Below are 18911 nucleotides of genomic sequence, written 5' to 3'. Positions count from 1 at the left end.
CCCCCCCCCCCCCCGCCGGACCGCGAGGGGGGTTTAAGAATCTGGCCCGGTCCACGTTAGAACCCACCATACGCTACTGTCTTCCACTCTCCTTGGCTCCTCGCTCTCTTCAAGCACACTGTTTACGTCGTTCCGTTCCATTCAGTTCCGCTAGCTCTCTCTCTCTCTCTCTCTCTCTCTCTCTCTCTTTTTCTCTCTCTCTTTCTCCCCTGCTTTTACTTCTACTCCACTACATCTCGGAGGCAGATATTGTACTTTTACTCCACTACAATTATTTGAAAACTTTAGTTACTAGATACTTTTCGGATATAAATGATGATATTATGAAACATACATTAACCACTTTAGCTCTATTTTATACCTAGGCTATTTGAAAATAGCAGATCTACAAGCTCACAACGCGTCGCACCGCGACGCGTTGTGAGCTTGTAGATCGGCTATTTTCAAACATTTTAGTACTTTTAAGTTTGGTACTTTAAGTACTTGATACCACTACTTTTGTACTTTTACTCAAGTCAATTTTGAATTCGGGACCTTTACATGTAACAGAGTACTTCTATATTGCAGTATTGATACTTTTGCTTAAGTAAAACATTTGAGTACTTTTTCCACCACTGCTTTCAAGCCCTGGCTATCACCATTCTCTCTTCCTCTGGACTTGGTTGGCTGTTTATTCAAGCCTATATAGGCTGGTTGAGACCCCCATGACGGCATGGGGGGGACAGCAGCTTGCCCACTAACTGTGGATTAACAGCTTTAATGAGGTTTTAGACCAGCGGTTCAAAACCTTTTTTCCCTTGAAGCCCCCGCTTCTTACATCTGACCAAAGGAAAGCTGAGACCCCCACGTGTGCACACTCACGCACACGCACACACACACACACACACACACACACACACACACACACACACACACACACACACACACACACACACACACACACACACACACACACACACACACACACACACAATAGTTCTCATAAGAAAGAATAGCAAAAATAGTCGATCTACGAGCTCACAACCAACTTCGCATTGTGACACGATGTGAGCTTACAAAACGGCTATTTTTGTAAGTATTATTTTACACTTTGGCTATTCAAAAATAGCAGATATACAAGCTCATAGCGCGGCACCGAGTGCCGCGCTATGAGCTTGTAGATCTGCTATTTTTGAAAAATCTAGAAAATGTGTGCAAATTAATATATTTATATCATTTTAAAGCGAACATTTTTAACTCAAATCTTTGCTTCTGGGGGGGTCCCTGGAACTAGATATTTTGAGATGGGGGTCGGCGGCCAAATACATATCATTTTGGGGGTCCTTGACATGAAAATGTTTGAGCACCACTGATATAGAAACATAAGTGTTTGTTTCAGAAAACTGTTAGGATTTAGAAGACATAAGTAACAATCGGCCTCAGGTCTTAATGGGTTAAATTCGAATGTTTCCATTTGACTATTTTTGACAATAATAATGACATGCCCAAAACAGGGATACCAGGTTGAGACCACAACACATTGGACCACCTCACCCAATGGGTTCCCAGATCGCGTCCAAACAGACATTATTTTTGGCGCCCTGGACCCCAGGTTTGGAAACACTGGTTTAGCATTTAGACAACAGCCAGTAAACCCCCCCAAATTATTATGTGGATAGATTCATTTGGGGGCTTACCAAAATGAACAAACGCCTCACCTTTCAAGGGAATTAAGAACCCTCCTTTTTAAAGTTGTAAAGTGGTTGAGTGCGGTGAGTTACGCTGCTCTCCTGTGGTGGGGCAGGGGTATTACATAATCACGCTCCAGCAAAGACGTTTCCTAGGGAGAGACGGGAAACATAATTGACAACTTCCTCCCTTTGTTATTCACCTTTGATATGTTAATACACTTGTTAAAGGGTCACTTCTAATCGGGTTTTACACTGGCTTATACAAGTCCCAATCCAATTCAGTGGATATTTTACACCGCCGGCGCCAATACAGTTTGTACCTTATATGGTGTGTTTTATCCATGCCAGTTTAATATTATTATCTTTACCCGGCACACATACAAGCACTGCCTCTATTCCTTTTCATTAGGAATGTGACTGACGTGTGCATCTTGGACGCACAGCAGCTTTGCTAAACCAAGCACGCTTGATTTCCCTGTCCATCTATTAGTCCATTAATACCTGAAACCGATTCTACAAATGTCTTCTAAATCCCAACAGTATTCTGGAAAAAACGTAGGTTTCTATGTTAGTGGTGCTCAAACTTTTTCATGTCAAGGCCCCCCAGAATTATATGTATTTGGCTGCCGACCCCCAGCTCAAAACATGTTGTTCCAGGGACCCCCAGAAGCAAAGATTTGAGTAAAAAAAGTGTTCACGATTTTTCAAAAATAGCAGATCTACAAGCTCGTAGCATTTTTGAATAGCCAAAAGTGTAAAATACTGCTTTTTAGCTCAAATAAAAAAATGACACAGATGCGTTCCAGGTCTCAATGGGTTAGTGCAACACGTTGACATAAATCACATCAAAATCTCTGGATACGGACAGATAACACATTGAACACAATGGAGGGAAGATGTAATGAGCGTATGCGTGTATGTGTTTGTGTGCCTGCATCTGTGTTTTATTTACATAATGAGCACACACGCGTGTGCATGTTGGTGTGACACAGTGCACTGTCCATAGCTGTTTATGTACGTCCTCAGTACTACAGTATTTGTGAGGGACGGCTAAGGGGCAGAAAACGGCGGCCACGACGATCGAGGCCCCGCTTTGACAGACAGGCGCCGCCGCGGGCATGTTGGCCCCCGGTAATGACAGGAGCGGGAGCCCGGTCCGCCGCTTTGGGAGTCAGTGGATTTGCATACAAAACGCTGCTTGTGCCAGACCTGGGCCTTTATGGGAAATCCTCTTAACCCTTTAAGACCGGGAACGCAATTTGTGTGTCATTTTGTAGATTTCTTTGGGCTATTTAAAAATAGCAGATATACAAGCTCATAGCACGGCACCGAGTGCCGCGCTACGAGCTTGTAGATCTGCTATTTTTTTGAAAAATCATGAAAATGTGTGCAAATCTTTGAGTATATATATATATATGTTTTAAAGTGAACATTTGTAACTCAAATCTTTGCTTCTGGGGGGATTCTACAAATGTCTTCTAAATCCAGTTTAAAAAAAAAAAAGTTATGTTGCTATAATCAGTGGTTCTCAAGCTTTTTCATGTCAAGGACCCCCAAAATGATATGTATTTGACCGCGGACCCCCATCTCAAAGTATGTTGTTCCAGGCCCCCCAGAAGAAAAGATTTGAGTTAAAAAAAATGTTTTAAAGAAATATATATTCAAAAATAGCAGATCCACAAGCTCATAGCGCGGCACTCGGTACCGTGCTATGAGCTTGTATATCTGCTATTTTTGAATAGCCAAAGTATTAAAATAATGGTCAAAGTGGTTACACAGATGCGTTGCCGGTCTCAACGGGTTAATTCAGACCCATTCAAATTGAAATGGACTTTCTTGGCAGGAGCGGAGGCTCACAGGAGCCAAATCATTTGCATGGTGTAATGTCTTTTTTTTTCTCCCTTTCCACTTTCTCCTGTTTGTTTTGTTTTGCAATACAGTACAGCGTGGTTGTCCTATTATTTCTCTCCCCTCGTGCCGGGCCTCTATCTCATAATAGCTCTCTGCTATTTCCGTGTCAACAATTCATCCCATTCCCTCGCCATCTCATTATCTCTTGTTTTTAACGGCGTGTTGTCGTCGCACTTCTCTTTCTCTTTCGCCGATGATGCCGTTATTTAGGTTATTGCCTCGTTTGTTGATGTGTGTGCCCATTCGACGGGATTACCGCTCAGGTAAATACCCTTTTTGTGGGACATTGCAGATAGCCCTGAGAGGGCCCGCAACATCACTCACTTGGCAACGGTTATTTCTCTCTTTTCCGTCTCTGCTTTTCTCTCTGGATGTTTTTCTGTTGCTGCATCTCTCTGGCTTTCTCTTGGCTGTCTCTCTGGGGCCAGTCATTCTCCTCTCTCTCTCTCTCCCCCTCCTCCCTGCTATCTGTTTTTTTTGTGCTCTTGGGTAAGTACATCTTGTTTAGGAGTTCATTTACTTTCTCAGCGCTGCAGAAAACTCAGCCAATAAAGAGAAAATGTGGCCATGCTCTGGACGCCTTTCTTATAGGCTCTCTCTCTCTCTTACTGGTTATGGCATTTTCACTCCATCTGCTTCTTGGCATCTGTCTCTATCGCTCTCTTTTTTTGGTAATCTCTTTCTGTGTCTTTTAGCTTTCCTCTCCTTCTTCTGCATCTCTCGCTCACTCACTCAGTCAGTCGATCAAAGAGAACAAGCGAAACGTGTAGCTGTGGGAGTTTGTTGACTCTCTGAGGGCAACAAACAACTCCAACGCCAATAAAGGAAGTCTCCCATTGATAGTCCCTATTGCTTTGCCTCTCTGTCCGTCTGTCTGTCTGTCTGTCTGTCTGTCTGTCTGTCTGTCTGTCTGTCTGTCTGTCTGTCTGTCTGTGTGTCTTGTCTTTCATTCTCCATTATGTCTCTCATGTATTCACAGCTTGTAGCTGTGAAAGTTTTGGTTGCCCGAGTAACGTGTCAACAACACAGAAATATCTTGTTTATGCCCTGTACTGCCATTTGATTCGTCTCTGTCATTATCTTCTTGTCTCGGTCTGTCCTATTAAAGCATGTCTGTCTGACTGTCTCCAGTGGTGGGAAAAGTACTCAAATGTTTTACTAAAGTAAAAATATCAATACTACAATGTAGAAGTACTCTTTCACGTAAGTAAAAGTCCGGAATTCAAAATTCACTTGAGTAAAAGTACAAAAGTATTGGTATCAAAATGTGCTTAAAGTTTGAAAATAGCAGATCTACAAGCTCCCAACGCGTCGCATCGCGACGCGTTGGGAGCTTGTAGGTCGATCGGCTATTTTCAAATGGCCTAGGTATAGAATACGGCTAAAGTGGTTAATGTATGTTTTATAATGTAACAATATATATCTGCAAAGTAACTAGTAACTAAAGTTTCCAAATAATTGCAGTGGAGTAAAAGTACAATATTTGCCTCCTGAGATGTAGTGGAGTAGAAGTGAAAGCATAGGCAATTGGAAATACTCCGGTAAAGTAAATGTACCTCAAAATTGTACTTGATATGTACAGTACTTGAGTAAATGTACTTAGTTACTGTACACCACTCTCTCTCTCTCTCTCTGCAGGGTGTGGACTGGATCCTGCCGTCCTCTAAGCTGAAGCTGCAGGACATGCAGGCCTGGGAGGCAGGGAACTACACATGCCGTGCCAAGCACCCCATCATGGACTCACTCATCAAGAGCCGCACCATCAGCATCACTGTGCTGCCAGGTAAAAGGACTCCAGATACCTAGAAAACACACACAGCGGAGCTAAAAACACCTAGGAAGCCTTTTCAAAGGATACTTTTGTTTTAACACTGTGAAATACCCCAGTGTGCTGGTTGGTTTGAGGATTTGGGTTCTTATGTAGCCAAAACTATTTATTTTGAAAAAAAAAGTGAAAAAGTGGAGAAAACTAAAAAAGTTTAAATTGTGCAAATCTTTTTATTTTATTTATAAATACCATAGGCTGCTGATCCACCCCATTTCCTACGAAAGATTAGATTAGATCTAATCTAATCTTTCATGCCAAGGACCCCTAAATTGATAAAACATTTGGCCGCGGACCCCTATCTGAAAATGTTTTGTTCCAGGGACCGCCCAGAAGCAAAGATTTGAGTTAAAAATGTTTGCTTTAAAAAATATTTATATTCAAAGATATGCCCACATTTTCACGATTTTTCAAAAATATCAGATCTACAAGCTCATAGCGCGGCACTCGGTGCCGCGCTATGAGCTTGTATATCTGCTATTTTAAAGTGGTTAAAATGATTGTGACGGGATGTTAACTCATTTTGCTGGGGACCCCCTGGTAACTCCCCAAGGACCACTGGTGGTCCCCAGACCACCGGTTGAGAACCACTGGATTAGATGACATGACTCTTATTTTTATTGTTATTACTCAGATAATGCTTTTCTCAGCTCAACATTACAGGACAGGGACAAACATTTAGCCCCACCCCCTTGTACTTACATGCAGATACATACAAAAAAGCACAACATTTAATAAAGCAACAATTGCATGAACCTCATTTCACAGATTTCTGTATGCCCTGTTCAAGACAGTTATGTTATAAATGGCACGAAACTGTTCTTGAAGCACTCTGTACATCACCTGAGTCTGACACTTGATCCGCTTGATCGCAGAATATTATAGTGATTATGGAGCGGCTGGTCAAGTGTTAAGTAGAAGCCGTGCTTATTTTTCTTTTTCACAGATGATTTTTAACCCATTAAGACCTGAGGCTGATTCTAATATTGTTTTCTAAATCCAACAGTTTTTGGAAAAGAATATAAAAAAAAAAAATCACGATTTTTCAAAAATAGCAGATCTACAAGCTCATAGCGCGGCACCGAGTGCCGCGCTATGAGCTTGTAGACCTGCTATTTTTGAATAGCCAAAGAATTCTAAAATGACACAGATGCGTTCCCGGTCTTGATGGGTTAAATATGAGGTAACCTGACATTATTCTCATCACAACAGAAAGGTCAGAACAAGCACAGTGCTCACAGCACTGTTCAAAATTGGAAATAATTTAATATCCCGTCAGAGCACAGAGAAAATCTAAAATTCAATAGCAATAAGCCGATCAGCTGTGAAAAGTTCAGGGCAGGTGGTTTAGATTTAGTGGTTTTTATGAAGCTCAGTGTTGGGGGCTCAGTGGGCATTGGCTTAGGGGAGAGAGTGAATTGGTGTATGCTGTAGGTCTGACTCTGATCAGCTGTAGGGTAATCAATATCATCCATCCTCAACATGAGGAAATAGCAGGATTATATTTCGATGAGTTCGGTACAAAGGACCCCAATGGGAACAAGCCATAGGCTTTGTTGGGTTTAAAATCCTCTTAGCAGACCTTGTATTGAACTGTACTTTCATGTGCCTTTTTTTTTGGGCAAACTGCTAATAAAGTATTCAATCAATCATATGGTATTATAATATGATATGATATTGTGTCACTACGTCCTCATGAAAAACCTCTGTGGTTGAAACACTTTTTTCTTTGATAAGCCATTTTTTTTAGTAATGCTTATCATACATTTTTCCTCCCTTTTTTCCGAGTGCCCAGATTTTTCTCGCTGTTTTCATATTACATTCCCGTTGATCAAGGCGAACTGAGAACTCTGGTTATTTCTTTCCTTTTTAAACAGCAGTGCTGCTCTGGTGCCCAGGTGCCGAGCTTTAAATGTAATCTCAGGTTGAATTCTTATGGAATTCGATAAGACACAGAAAAAATACTGCAACGATCAGACATAATACAGTATATCTGACACCAATAGATCAGAGACATGTATCCCTTTTGAGATGACTAGATATGTGTTACCATGGTTGCGTGTAGGCCCAGTAACACGCTGCTCACTAAAATATTGAATATCAATGTAATTCTGTCAGATAACTCACAAATAGATTGAACCAATATTACAGACAAATATATTGAAACAATAGAATGAGAATACAAGAGTGGATGTAATGTTTTATTTTGGCGTTCAGGCTCTGCTACATTTTTCTCCCTGCTCAGCACAATTAAGACAACCATCTTTAAGAGCAGGGAGATAGATTTATAATAACAACCCCCCCATGGGGAACAGAACCGATAGCAGAGCCCACTGGTGGTGCTGGGGTGGTGGTGGGAGCAAACGCCGCATGACAACACCCATGATGACACAAAGAGGGACGGAACACAGATGTAAGTGCAACTTAAATAACCCGCCCGATTGGACAGCGGACTGCCACGTCAGTGTATGACGTACTGTATGGGTCTGCATGACGCTGTAAACAGCCACATAGAATGAGCATGCATGTAACCTCTCGAGTGCATCTGCCAGAACTAACTCGCAGGCTACGTGTAATTGGCTTTCGCATGCATCAGTCATGTCATTTACATGGACGTTGTTGATATTGCCTTTTACAATTATCCGATCATAACTAGTAGTGATAATGAGTGACAAATTGAGAGAGGAAAACCTGCCCACGTTTATGTTAGCCATTAGAGTAAGAGAAACATACAGTATACTCAAAAAGGAACCGACAGTTTAGCCACGAGGCAGTTTAATAATCAATTTGAATTACTATAGTTGGTACTCGGGGACGCACACCGCCAAACTATGTGCAGACATGAGACTTGAGACCACGACTGGCTCACTACAGATCCCATAGCCTGTGGGCAAAGATGCAAATAAACAGCTTACATTTGCGGAAAGTAAAAAATAAGCTTCAATCAATTTTAACCCATTAAAGACCTGGAACGCATCTGTGTCACTTTTTTATTTGAGCTAAAAAGCTTTATTTTACACTTTGGCTATTCAAAAATAGCAGATATACAAGCTCATAGCGCGGCACCGAGTGCCGCGCTATGAGCTTGTAGATCTGCTATTTTTGAAAAATCGTGAAAATGTGTGCAAATCTTTGAATATATATTGTTTTAAAGCGAACATTTTTAACTCAAATCTTTGCTTCTGGGGGTCCCTGGAACCAGATGGGGGTCCGCGACCAAACATAATTTTGGGGGTCCTTGACATGAACATTTTTGAGAACCACTGATATAGAAACTTTTTTCTACAGTTTTCTTTCAGAATACTCTTGGGAATTAGAAGACATCTTGTAGAATCGGCTTCAGGTCTTAATGGATTAAAACCGTGAACGCATCTGTGTAACCACTTAAACCATTATTTTATACATTGGCTATTCAAAAATAGCAGATCTACAAGCTCATAGCGCGGCACCGCGTTAAGATACAGTATACCAACCCACTGAGGAGAGAAATGCATGAGAACGGCCACCACCTATAGCTGTATAGAAGTCCCTGTCTGTCGACTGGTCGTTATGTCACAGTATAGCACTGTGAGTGCTACTGTGGGGTCGTTGCTGACACTATTGATGCCAGCCTTGGGTCTGCTGCTGCTCGCTATGTTTAAATCAAAGTCCTTTAGAAGTTTGCACTGTTGAGACAGCTCTCTCTCTCTTCTCTCTCTCTTCCTCTCTCTCTCTCTCTCTCTCTCTGGTGCTGTCTTTATGTCTCTCTCTCTCTCTCTGGTGCTGTCTTTATAGCCCTGAGCCCAGGTACAGCGGGCGACTATAAAGGAGAGAGAGCACATGCTGGAAACACCTGCCAATGAATTAACCCTGGCACCGCTCTCCCAGCTCCACCCACAGCAGTCTTAACCCATTAAGACAGGGAACGCATCATTTGTGTCATTTTTAGATTCCTTTGGCTATTCAAAAAATAGCAGATATACAAGCTCATATAGATCTTGGAGATCTGCTATTTTTTTGAGAGATGTTGAAAATGTGTGCAAATCTTTGAATATATACTTTTTTTAACTCAAGTCTTTGCTTCTGGGGGTCCCTGGAACGAAATATTTTACAGATGTTCGCTTTACAAAATGTATATTCAAAGATTTGGAAAAATGTTCACGATTTCTCAAAAAATAGCAGATCTACAAGCTCGTAGCGCGGCACTCGGTGCCGCGCTACGAGCTTGTAGATCTGCTATTTTTTTAGATATATCTGAGACATATTTTTTTATGCGTTCCCGGTCGTAATGGGTTAATTGAGTGAGAGCTCATATAAATGCTAATAAACAGCTTTCTAGTCACTCCCTGCATGGGCCAATTGTCAATGCCCATTGTTGTGCAATTTCCATACTTATTGGTCAACCCACTGAGGAGAGAAATGTATGAGGACCGAGAGACAGAAGGACAATCAGATCAGTAGATCGTACAGACAGACAGAAGGACATTGTGAAACCAGGAAAAAGTGAGAGAAAAGCAAGCATTAATGTTTTTTGTAAGTTGAAGAGAAAAGCTAGAATATCTGCAGTGTTTTTGATGCTCTCAAAGTGAAATGTATTAACCGCATGAAACCTAGCATCCCTACCATGGTAATTATAATAGGAAATAGCAAAAATAGGCGAGCGTTCGCCTAAAATAGCAGATCTACAAGGTCAAGATGCATCAAATCAGCTACTTTCGCAGAAGATATTTGGTGTAGAGGGGGGGAAGGAGGGAGCCTAGTATAGACCCCTGATATATAGGGTTTAAGTGGTTGAACATTCGGTACAGAAAGGTTTTTGTCAGGTGTATGAATGTTTTATGTAGGTTACCTGTCAAAAATCAGTGTGGTCAAAACATTGTAGACTTAATACATCAAGACCTGGAACGCATCTGTGTCACTTTTTGATTTGAGCTAAAACATCGTTTTACACTTTGGCTATTCAAAAATAGCAGATCTACAAGCTCATAGCGCGGCACCGAGTGCCGCGCTATGAGCTTGTAGATCTGCTATTTTTGAAAAATCGTGAAAATGTGTGCAAATCTTTGAATATATATATATATATTCTTTTAAAGCAAACATTAACTCAAATCTTTGCTTCTGGGGGTCCCTGGAACAAAATATTTTGAGATGCGGGGTCCGTGGCCAAATTCATATCATTTTGGGGGTCCTTGACATGAAAAAGTTTGAAAACCACTGATATAGAAACAAAGTTTTTCAGAAAACCATTTAGGATTTAGAAGACATTTTGCTGAATCGGAACCTCAGGCCTCAATGGGTTAATACATTTAGCTTTGGGAGCATCCAGAACACTGTGCAGATATCCAGCTTGTCTCTTGTTGTTCTAGTTTTTCTACTGCACCTGATAAAATGTCTGTTTGGATGTGTGCACGTACTCTCTTGGACTGTATCTATTTTCGTCAGTTTCACAGCACCATGGGCCTATTGATTGCAGATCTTGTTTTGAGTAGACAAAAGCATTTCAAATCAATACGGATGGAGAGTTTCTTTTTTTAGGGAGAGACACCTCTCCATTTGAATAAACAATGTTTTACAAAGTTTTGCAAAATGTTTGATAGAACATAGTATTTAATGCACAGGGAAACGCAGCCTATACAGTACATCACAGGAAAAGTCGATACATAAAAACATACTGTGCAAAAGTGAACAACATCTGTCCTTGCATTACCTGGTTGCAGTATTAACCCTTTAAGACCGGGAAAGCATCATTTGCGTCATTTTAAGATTTATTTTGCTTTTCAAAAATAGTAGCGCAGGCACCGAGTGCCGCGCTATGAGCTTGCAGATCTGCAATTTTTTGAAAAATCTTGAAAAATTGTGCAAACCTTGGAATATATATATTTTTAAAGCGAACATCTGTAAAATATTTAGTTCCAGGGACCCCCAGAAGCAAAGATTTGAGTTACAAATGTCTGCTTAAAAAAAAAAGAAAAATCAAATATTTGCACAAACTTTCATGATTTTTCAAAAATAGCAGTGCCGCGCTATGAGCTTGTATATCTGCTATTTTTTAATAGCCCAAAGAAATCTAAAAATGACAGAGAGAGTCCCCGGATTGAAGGGGTTAACGAGACTTAAGGAGAAGCGACAGTCTTTTACGTAAATCTGCTACGAGCGAGAGACACATTTTTAATGTCTCAGGGAAAAGTCAAGGCCCTCCGCAAGTGGGAGAATTAATTTCATTACAACCTCACCACTTAATCCAATTTAGGGCAGTTCATCTGTCTTCATCATCTTTATCAACGACCTGAGATGATTGCTCTGGTTTTTTTTCTAAACGCCGGCCAATCAACCCGACGAGATTCATAATAATCCTCACGATTGCAATCGCAAAGAAATTATCACGCAACCTCCACGAAACCACAATTAAGCCAATCACGATCCGCGCACGTTATTTATTATGGTACAAGATATCATATTAATGCGGCAATTGACTCATCGGTCAGCGCTCTCCTTGCCGAAGCCGCGTATCTTGGCACATGGAAGCCCCATGTACTAATTAAATAGGTAATAACTTTTTAAGATAGTGGAAATAACACTTTCTCATCATTGGAAGTGACAGGGAGCAATAGTGGCGTGTCCTTGCCGTACCTCCCCCTCATGCCAGAGGTAGAAATCACCACTAGAAACACCATTTAAATAACATTTGTCCGACTTCCAACATGGTGTACACACAGACATGGTCTCGCGTAGTAACTAGTAACTATTCCACAATCTTCGAACGCTACATAGAGTCTGGAACTACACCTCCCGAAATGCGAGAGAGGAAACTGGGACTTCCGTTCATGAAAATATATTTTAACATATCTTTACATGAACATTTTTTATTTCCATTTCTGTTAAGCAGCAAGCTATATACAGTATACTTAGATGATTTTCATTTATATTTGAATAGATTTGCGCTACTGTAAGTACGAAACGGAAGTGGGGAGGAGGCTTCATATCCGCTTTATATTTTAATCATGATCAGAGCTTCCGAGTCCTAGCCTGGCGTTGGCCAGACTGATAACGTGGATTCACTCTCACATTCCTCCCCGGTATCAGTCTGGACTTCGGCCCCATAGGGAGCGAGTATGAGAAATCAGAAAATGATTTTGATGCTTATCACTGTTGCAGTTGAAACGCAGTCACTGATTGGCCCGATCATTTTCTGATTTCTCATACTCGCTTCCTATGGGCCGAAGTCCAGACTGATACCGGGGAGGAACGTGAGAGTGGTTCCACGTTATCGGTCTGGCCAATGCCAGGCTATCCGAGTCCCAGACTGTATGACCGAAAACCTTTGAAAATTGTGGGAGGTCTGGCCACGCGAGACTACCACAGACATAATAACACGTTGCTCCCCAGCATGTGAAGACACCAACAGCTCAATTATGGACCATGAAACCATGACTACCATGAAATTAATTTAAAGCTGTTGAGAACCTTCAAAAACATTGACGGTTCAATCAATCAAATAAGTAAGTAACTTTAAGTGCACATAATATGTACATACAATGTATAGTGCAATCAGTATGGAGTGTGGAATGGGTTACCCACAAGCCTTAAGTCCATTAGGTCTATTATTAACTTGAAGTCCTCCGTAGAGCTGGCTAATTCAGTTGTAGCACGCAGGTTCCATATACCCATCTTGTCTGTTATTTTTTATTGTCTTGTACATTGGGAGATTGTATTGATTTAATTGTTCTGTAATAGGTTTTCTCTGCTAAACCTTACACAACACGTGGCAGTGCACTCAGTTTACACACACTTACGCTCAAAGGCAGTGGTGTGTTCTAGGCTTTTTCAGAGGGCATACTATAATTATTCCCTTATTCCGCACGTGTGGTTGCCGAATGAAATAACCGCTCTATGAGTGAATTACTTCGAAACTCAGCTCAGACTCCACATTATCGTCATAAAAAAGGCTATTTGAAGTGAAGTTTACATTCTCGCTGCCCCCCAGCCCCTCCTCCTGCGTATCACATACGCTTCCTCGGACGGTTTCTTGGAGGGCTACGCTTGGCTACGAGACTTTTCTGCAGGTCACACTACGTAGATAGCGTAACGCGGTAGAACACACCACTGCTCAAAGGCATGAAACTCACGATGCGGTGCGTTGTGAGCTTGTAGTTCGGCTATTTTCTACACAAGCCGCTGTTGTACCACGGATTATAAATTAACCCATTGAATCCGGGAACGCGTCTCTGTCATTTTAGATTTCTTTGGGCTATTCAAAAATAGCAGATATACAAGCTCATAGCACTGCACCGAGGGACACGCTGTCGCTATAAGCTTGTGAACAAGCTTTTTTTATTATCGTGAACATTTGTGCGAATCTTTGAATATACATTTTTTAAAGCTAACTTTTTTTAACTCAAACCTTTGCTTCTATTCTGGGGATTCTACAAATGTCCTCTAAATCCTAACTGTTTTTTCAAACTTTTTTCGTGTCAAGGACCTCCCAAAGTGATGTATTTGGCCCGCGGACCCCCATCTCAAAATAATTTGTTCCAGGGACAAAGATTTACAAATGTTTGCTTTACAAAAAATTTATACGTTCAAAGATTTGCACAAAGTTTCGAGATTTTTCAAAAATAGCAGATCTACAAGCTCATAGCGCGGCACTCGGTGCCGCACTATGAGCTTGTATATCTGCTATTTTTGAACAGCCAAAAGTATAAAATACTGGATATAGCTAAAATCCCAAAAATAACACAGAATGCGTTCCCGCTCATAACGGATTAAGCATAATAATTATCTCCCCCTAATCAACACTGTGTGTACACCACACAGTCTGTCTTCCCTCTATAACAACATGTTACCTTCAGAGAGTGTGTTTGCCTGAGGCTTGTAGCGGCCGCCGGCCGTGCCATAGCTCCCGGTATCAGCCCTGCGGTGATGTATTCCATCCCTCTCCTCTTGTCCTCCTCCTCAGTGACTGCCAGCTGGTGGGAGAGCAGTGACGGGTACCTCATCCTGATGACCTCGGGGACCATCCTGGCACTTCTGCTGCTCGTCATCACCATGAGCGCGTTCCTGTGCCGCAGGGCCAAGCTCGCCAAGACCACCAAGGGCCCCATGTAAGAATATGGATGGATCGCTTGAGGGGGGTGGAGGGAGGGGGGGGTTGTTTGTCTGTTCTTTGTGTGTGTGTGTGTTTAATCCATTCAATCCGGGGACGCATCTGTGTGTCATTTTTAAGATTTCTTTGGGGCTATTCAAAAATAGCAGATCTACAAGCTCGTAGCGTGGCACCGAGTGCCGCGCTACGAGCTTGTAGATCTGCTATTTTTTGAAAAATCGTGAAAATGTGTGCAAATCTTTGCATATATATTTATAGAGATATTTTTTTAAAGCGCATTTGTTTTTTGCTTTTGAGGGGGTCCCTGGAACAACATATTTTGATATGCGGGTCCTCGGCCTTGAAAAAAGTTTGAGAACCACTGATATTATAGCAAAGTCTTTTGCTATAACATTTAGTTTTTAACAATAAAAAATAAAAAACTGTTAGGATTCAGAAGACGTTTGTAGAATCCCCCAGAAGCAAAGATTTGAGTTAAAATGTTCACTTTAAAGATATATATATTAAAAGATTTGCACAAAATGTCCACGATTTAAAAAAAAAATAGCAGATATACAACCTCATAGCGCGGCACTCGGTGAGTGCCGCGCTATGAGCTTGTAGATCTGCTATTTTTGAATAGCACCAAAGAAATCTAAAAAATGACAGAGATGCGTTCCCGGTCATAAAGGGTTAATCTTTAGTAATGATCTCTTTCACAAACATGTTTAACATCTTCTCCCGCTGGATAACCCGTGTTTGTTCACCGTGAAAAATCCTTCATTCCGAGAGTGTGAAAATGTGTCAGGCTTTACGATGCCGGACTTAAATTTTACTGTGTGTGTGTGTGCGTGTGTGTGTGTGTGTGTGTGTGCGTGCGTTTGCGCGCCACCTCGTGTGTGTACACAGGAATGTGTGCTGGTGCATATTTTTGCATGTGCACATTACCATGTCTATGTACGTGTGCATGTGTGTGTGTATGTGTGTGTGTGTGTGTGTGTGTGTGTGTGTGTGTGTGTGCGCGCACGTGCGTGTCATTGTTTATAGTGCTTTATCCTCTCCCAGACTCCATCATTTATCCTGCAATTGTCCATACAGTATTTTGTATGGTTATTGCCTTAATCTTTCATTCCGGCATATTTGACACACCAAGGCCAATGCGTATGTGCATGAGTTTGTGAGTGTACACGCATGCTGATGATGGCCGTTACCCACTCTCTCTGTGTGTGTGTGTGTGTGTGTGTGTGTGTGTGTGTGTGTGTGTGTGTGTGTGTGTGTGTGTGTGTGTGTGTGTGTGTGTGTGTGTGTGTGTGTGTGTGTGTGTGTGTGTGTGTGTGTGTGTGTGTGTGTGTGTGTGTGTGTGTGTGTGTGTGGGAGCTGTCTGCTCCCATACAGTGCTGTACGTTGGCTCTCTTATATAAGTGTGCAGACCACCCACACACACGCGTGTGTGTTCTTTAACCACTTAAACACCTTATATACTATAGTTGACCTTGCCCCCCCCCCCCCCCCTGGCTCAGTCTATACTCTGTCCGCTCCCTTTATCTCGTTGCTGAAAATAGCAGATCTACAAGCTCACAACGCGTCGCAAAGCGACGCGTTGTGAGCTTGTAGATCTGCTATTTTTTTTGCCAAACGTTCACCCCAGAATATGGATACTATAGGGTGTGTATAGTTAAAGGTGTTTTAAAAGCTACATTAGCGTCTGTCTCAGTGGACTCGACGGGCTTGACCCTTGTCTTTGATCTTCTCTGTGACCCCCCCCCATTCCCCCCCCCCAACTCTCCATAGGGCTTTCACACCACTCTCCTCGTTGGCAGAAAAAGCCCTGGTTAATAACTCCATTTTAATGCAATAAAACTAATACAGTACTCTTCAAAAAATGTAATTAAATAAAAAGTTATTTTAAAAAGCTCCTGCAGTGATAACTGACATTAGACAAAAACAAAAATATCGTTAAAATGTGTATATATATAAATATATATAACTGCTCAAAATAATTAAGGGAACGCTTTGATCCCTCAATTCTTTTGAGCTGTTTTTGTTAGCAGTATGTACACAGTTCATGAAAACTCAAAATAATTAAGGGATCAAAGTGTTCCCTACATTTCTTTGAGCAGTACGTTTTTAAAGCGAACATTTGTAACTCAAATCTTTGCTTCTGGGGGTGTCCCTGGAACAAAAACATTTTATAAACGTTCGCTTTAAAAAACATACATTCCAAGATTTGCACAAAACGTTCACGATCTTTCAAAAAAAATAGCAGATCTACAAGCTCATAGCGCGGCACTCGGTGCCGCGCTATGAGCTTGTATATCTGCTATTTTTTGAATAGCCCAAAGAAATCTATAAAATGACAGAGATCGATGCGTTCACGGATTAAACGCTGTATGCGAGGCAGCGTTGTTAGTTGTCAGTGCCGTGACCTCTCATACGGATGTGCTCGTTAACCTCTTCATGCCCGTGTTCTCCTGGAACAAGAACATATTACAGGCTACACCCCCCCACCCCCCCCCCCCCGCCCAGGCGCCAGCTACTCAGCGCGTCTCTGTAGGCGTCTGCCTCGTACGTGGTGTGATGTGAGCGTGTTTGTGGCCATGCATGTTCAATCCAATGTGGTATGTAAAAGCTGTGTGTGTGTGTGTGTGTGTGTGTGTGTGTGTGTGTGTGTGTGTGTGTGTGTGTGTGTGTGTGTGTGTGTGTGTGTGTGTGTGTGTGTGTGTGTGTGTGTGCGTGTGCGCGTGTGTGTGTACGCGTGTCTTGTCTGTCGGCGGGTTCGGCTGTTCCGGTCGATCGTTGCAGGGTTCTAGTCTATAATTTTCTCACATACTGTATACTTCCCTGGTGCACCTACTGTGTGCCGTGCAGAGGCAGGTCGATTTAATGATTATCACGTCTCTCTCTCTCTCTCTCTCTCTCTCTCTCTCTCTCCCTCTCTCTCTCTCCCATCCACCCTTCCCTCTCTCACCCTCTCTACCCACTCCACCCCCTCCAACTCTCTCTCCCCCTTTTCTCTTTCTCTCCCTCCCCCTCTCTTCTCTCTCTCCCTCTCTTCCATCCACCCTCCACTCTCTCTCCCACTCTTCCCACTCCCCCCCTCCAATTCACTCTCTCTCCCCCCCTCTCTCTTCTCTCCCTCTCTCCCCCCCCCCTCTCTACAGTGACGACCACTCCCAGAAGAAGCCCATCTACAAAGGCAGTGCAGAGTCACTGCCCTCCACCTGTGAAGACAACCAACCTCTTGTCTGAGCGCTTTGTGGAGAGCAGGATGAATGCCGGGGGGGGGGGGTGTTAGCTTCCTTTCTCTGCAGGTGGAGACTGTAATAAGTGTCTTGGATAAAAAAAAACGGGCAATTTTATCTTTATTGATTGATTCTGCAACTTGCATAATAAGAGATCAACGCTCTTATGAAAGTGGAGGTGTAAAGGAGGGGGGGGGGTAGAAAAATGGGAAAACACGGGTGGGTGGACAGGGAGTGAAGGCCGGGGCGGGGGGCGGGGCGGCGGGGCGGCGGGGAGAGGACGGCACTAATGAGGGAGATGATGGCACGGAGTTTGCGGTTGGTTGCACCGTGGAGGGCAAGGCAAGAGGGAGGAAGAGCTTGAAAGGAGGGAGGAATAGAATGATAGAGAGGAGGAGGAATGGAGAGAGGGAGGGTATTTGGAGACTACCGGGCGGGAGAGTGAAATCGAAGTAGTAACAAGCTGGGCGTTAACCCATTAAGGTCTGAGGTTTCCGATTCTACAAAATGTCAGTTTTCTGAAAAAAGTGTGTTTCTATAATCAGTGGTTCTCAAATGTTTTCATGTCAAGGACCCCCAAAATGATATGTATTTATGACCGCGGATCTCAAAATGTTTTGTTCCAGAGACCCCCCCAGAAGCAAAGATTTGAGTTAAAAATGTTCGCTTTCAAAGAATATATATTCAAAGATTTGCACACATTTTTCACTATTTTTCAAAAATAGCAGATCTACAAGCTCGTAGCGCGGCACTCGGTGCCGCGCTATGAGCTTGTAGATCTGCTATTTTTGAATAGCCCAAAGTGTAAAATAATGCTTTTTTAGCTCAAATCAAAAAATTACACAGATGCGTTCCCGGTCTTAATGGGTTAAAAGTAAAAGGGACAAATGATTGTTTTACGGAAAGAAGAAGAGAACCACCTTCCTCTTTAACAGGTGGAGACTAGTCTGTAATAAGTGTCTCGGATAAAAGGCGGGCAATTTCATCTCTGTATCGATTGAGTCTGCAACTTACATAGAGATCAACGCTGTTATGAAAGTGGAGGAGTAAGGGAGGGGCTGGGTGGGGGGGGGCTTTGTGAACCGTACGAGATGGAGAATAATCCGCACACACACTTCCTTCATAACCTTGAGAGGCGAAAACACTCTTGAGCAGCACTTTTGCAACCTTGGGGCTTTAGAAATCGGAAGTTCTTTTTTGAC

At 42.4% G+C, this 18911-nt stretch overlaps 1 protein-coding gene across 1 annotated transcript in view; it reads left to right on the top strand.

Annotated features, from left to right (window-relative positions):
* Window positions 1-17884, top strand: part of LOC311041461 (uncharacterized protein) — a 31838-nt gene extending 13954 nt beyond the window's left edge. Inside the window, exons 5-7 of the mRNA XM_084051842.1 lie at window positions 5220-5364; window positions 14342-14486; window positions 17629-17884. Of these exons, the coding sequence (XP_083907968.1) occupies window positions 5220-5364; window positions 14342-14486; window positions 17629-17716 (378 nt within the window). The 3' untranslated portion in view covers window positions 17717-17884. The remainder of the gene's footprint in view (window positions 1-5219; window positions 5365-14341; window positions 14487-17628) is intronic.
* The last annotated feature ends 1027 nt before the right edge of the window (window positions 17885-18911 follow it).

The sequence above is a fragment of the Gymnoscopelus microlampas genome, assembly GCF_963454915.1.
Source record: "Gymnoscopelus microlampas genome assembly, chromosome: 3".
NCBI classification, from domain to species: Eukaryota; Metazoa; Chordata; class Actinopteri; order Myctophiformes; family Myctophidae; genus Gymnoscopelus; species Gymnoscopelus microlampas.
Note: the sequence above shows the minus strand (reverse complement) of the source record. Positions and strands in the feature narration are given on the sequence as shown.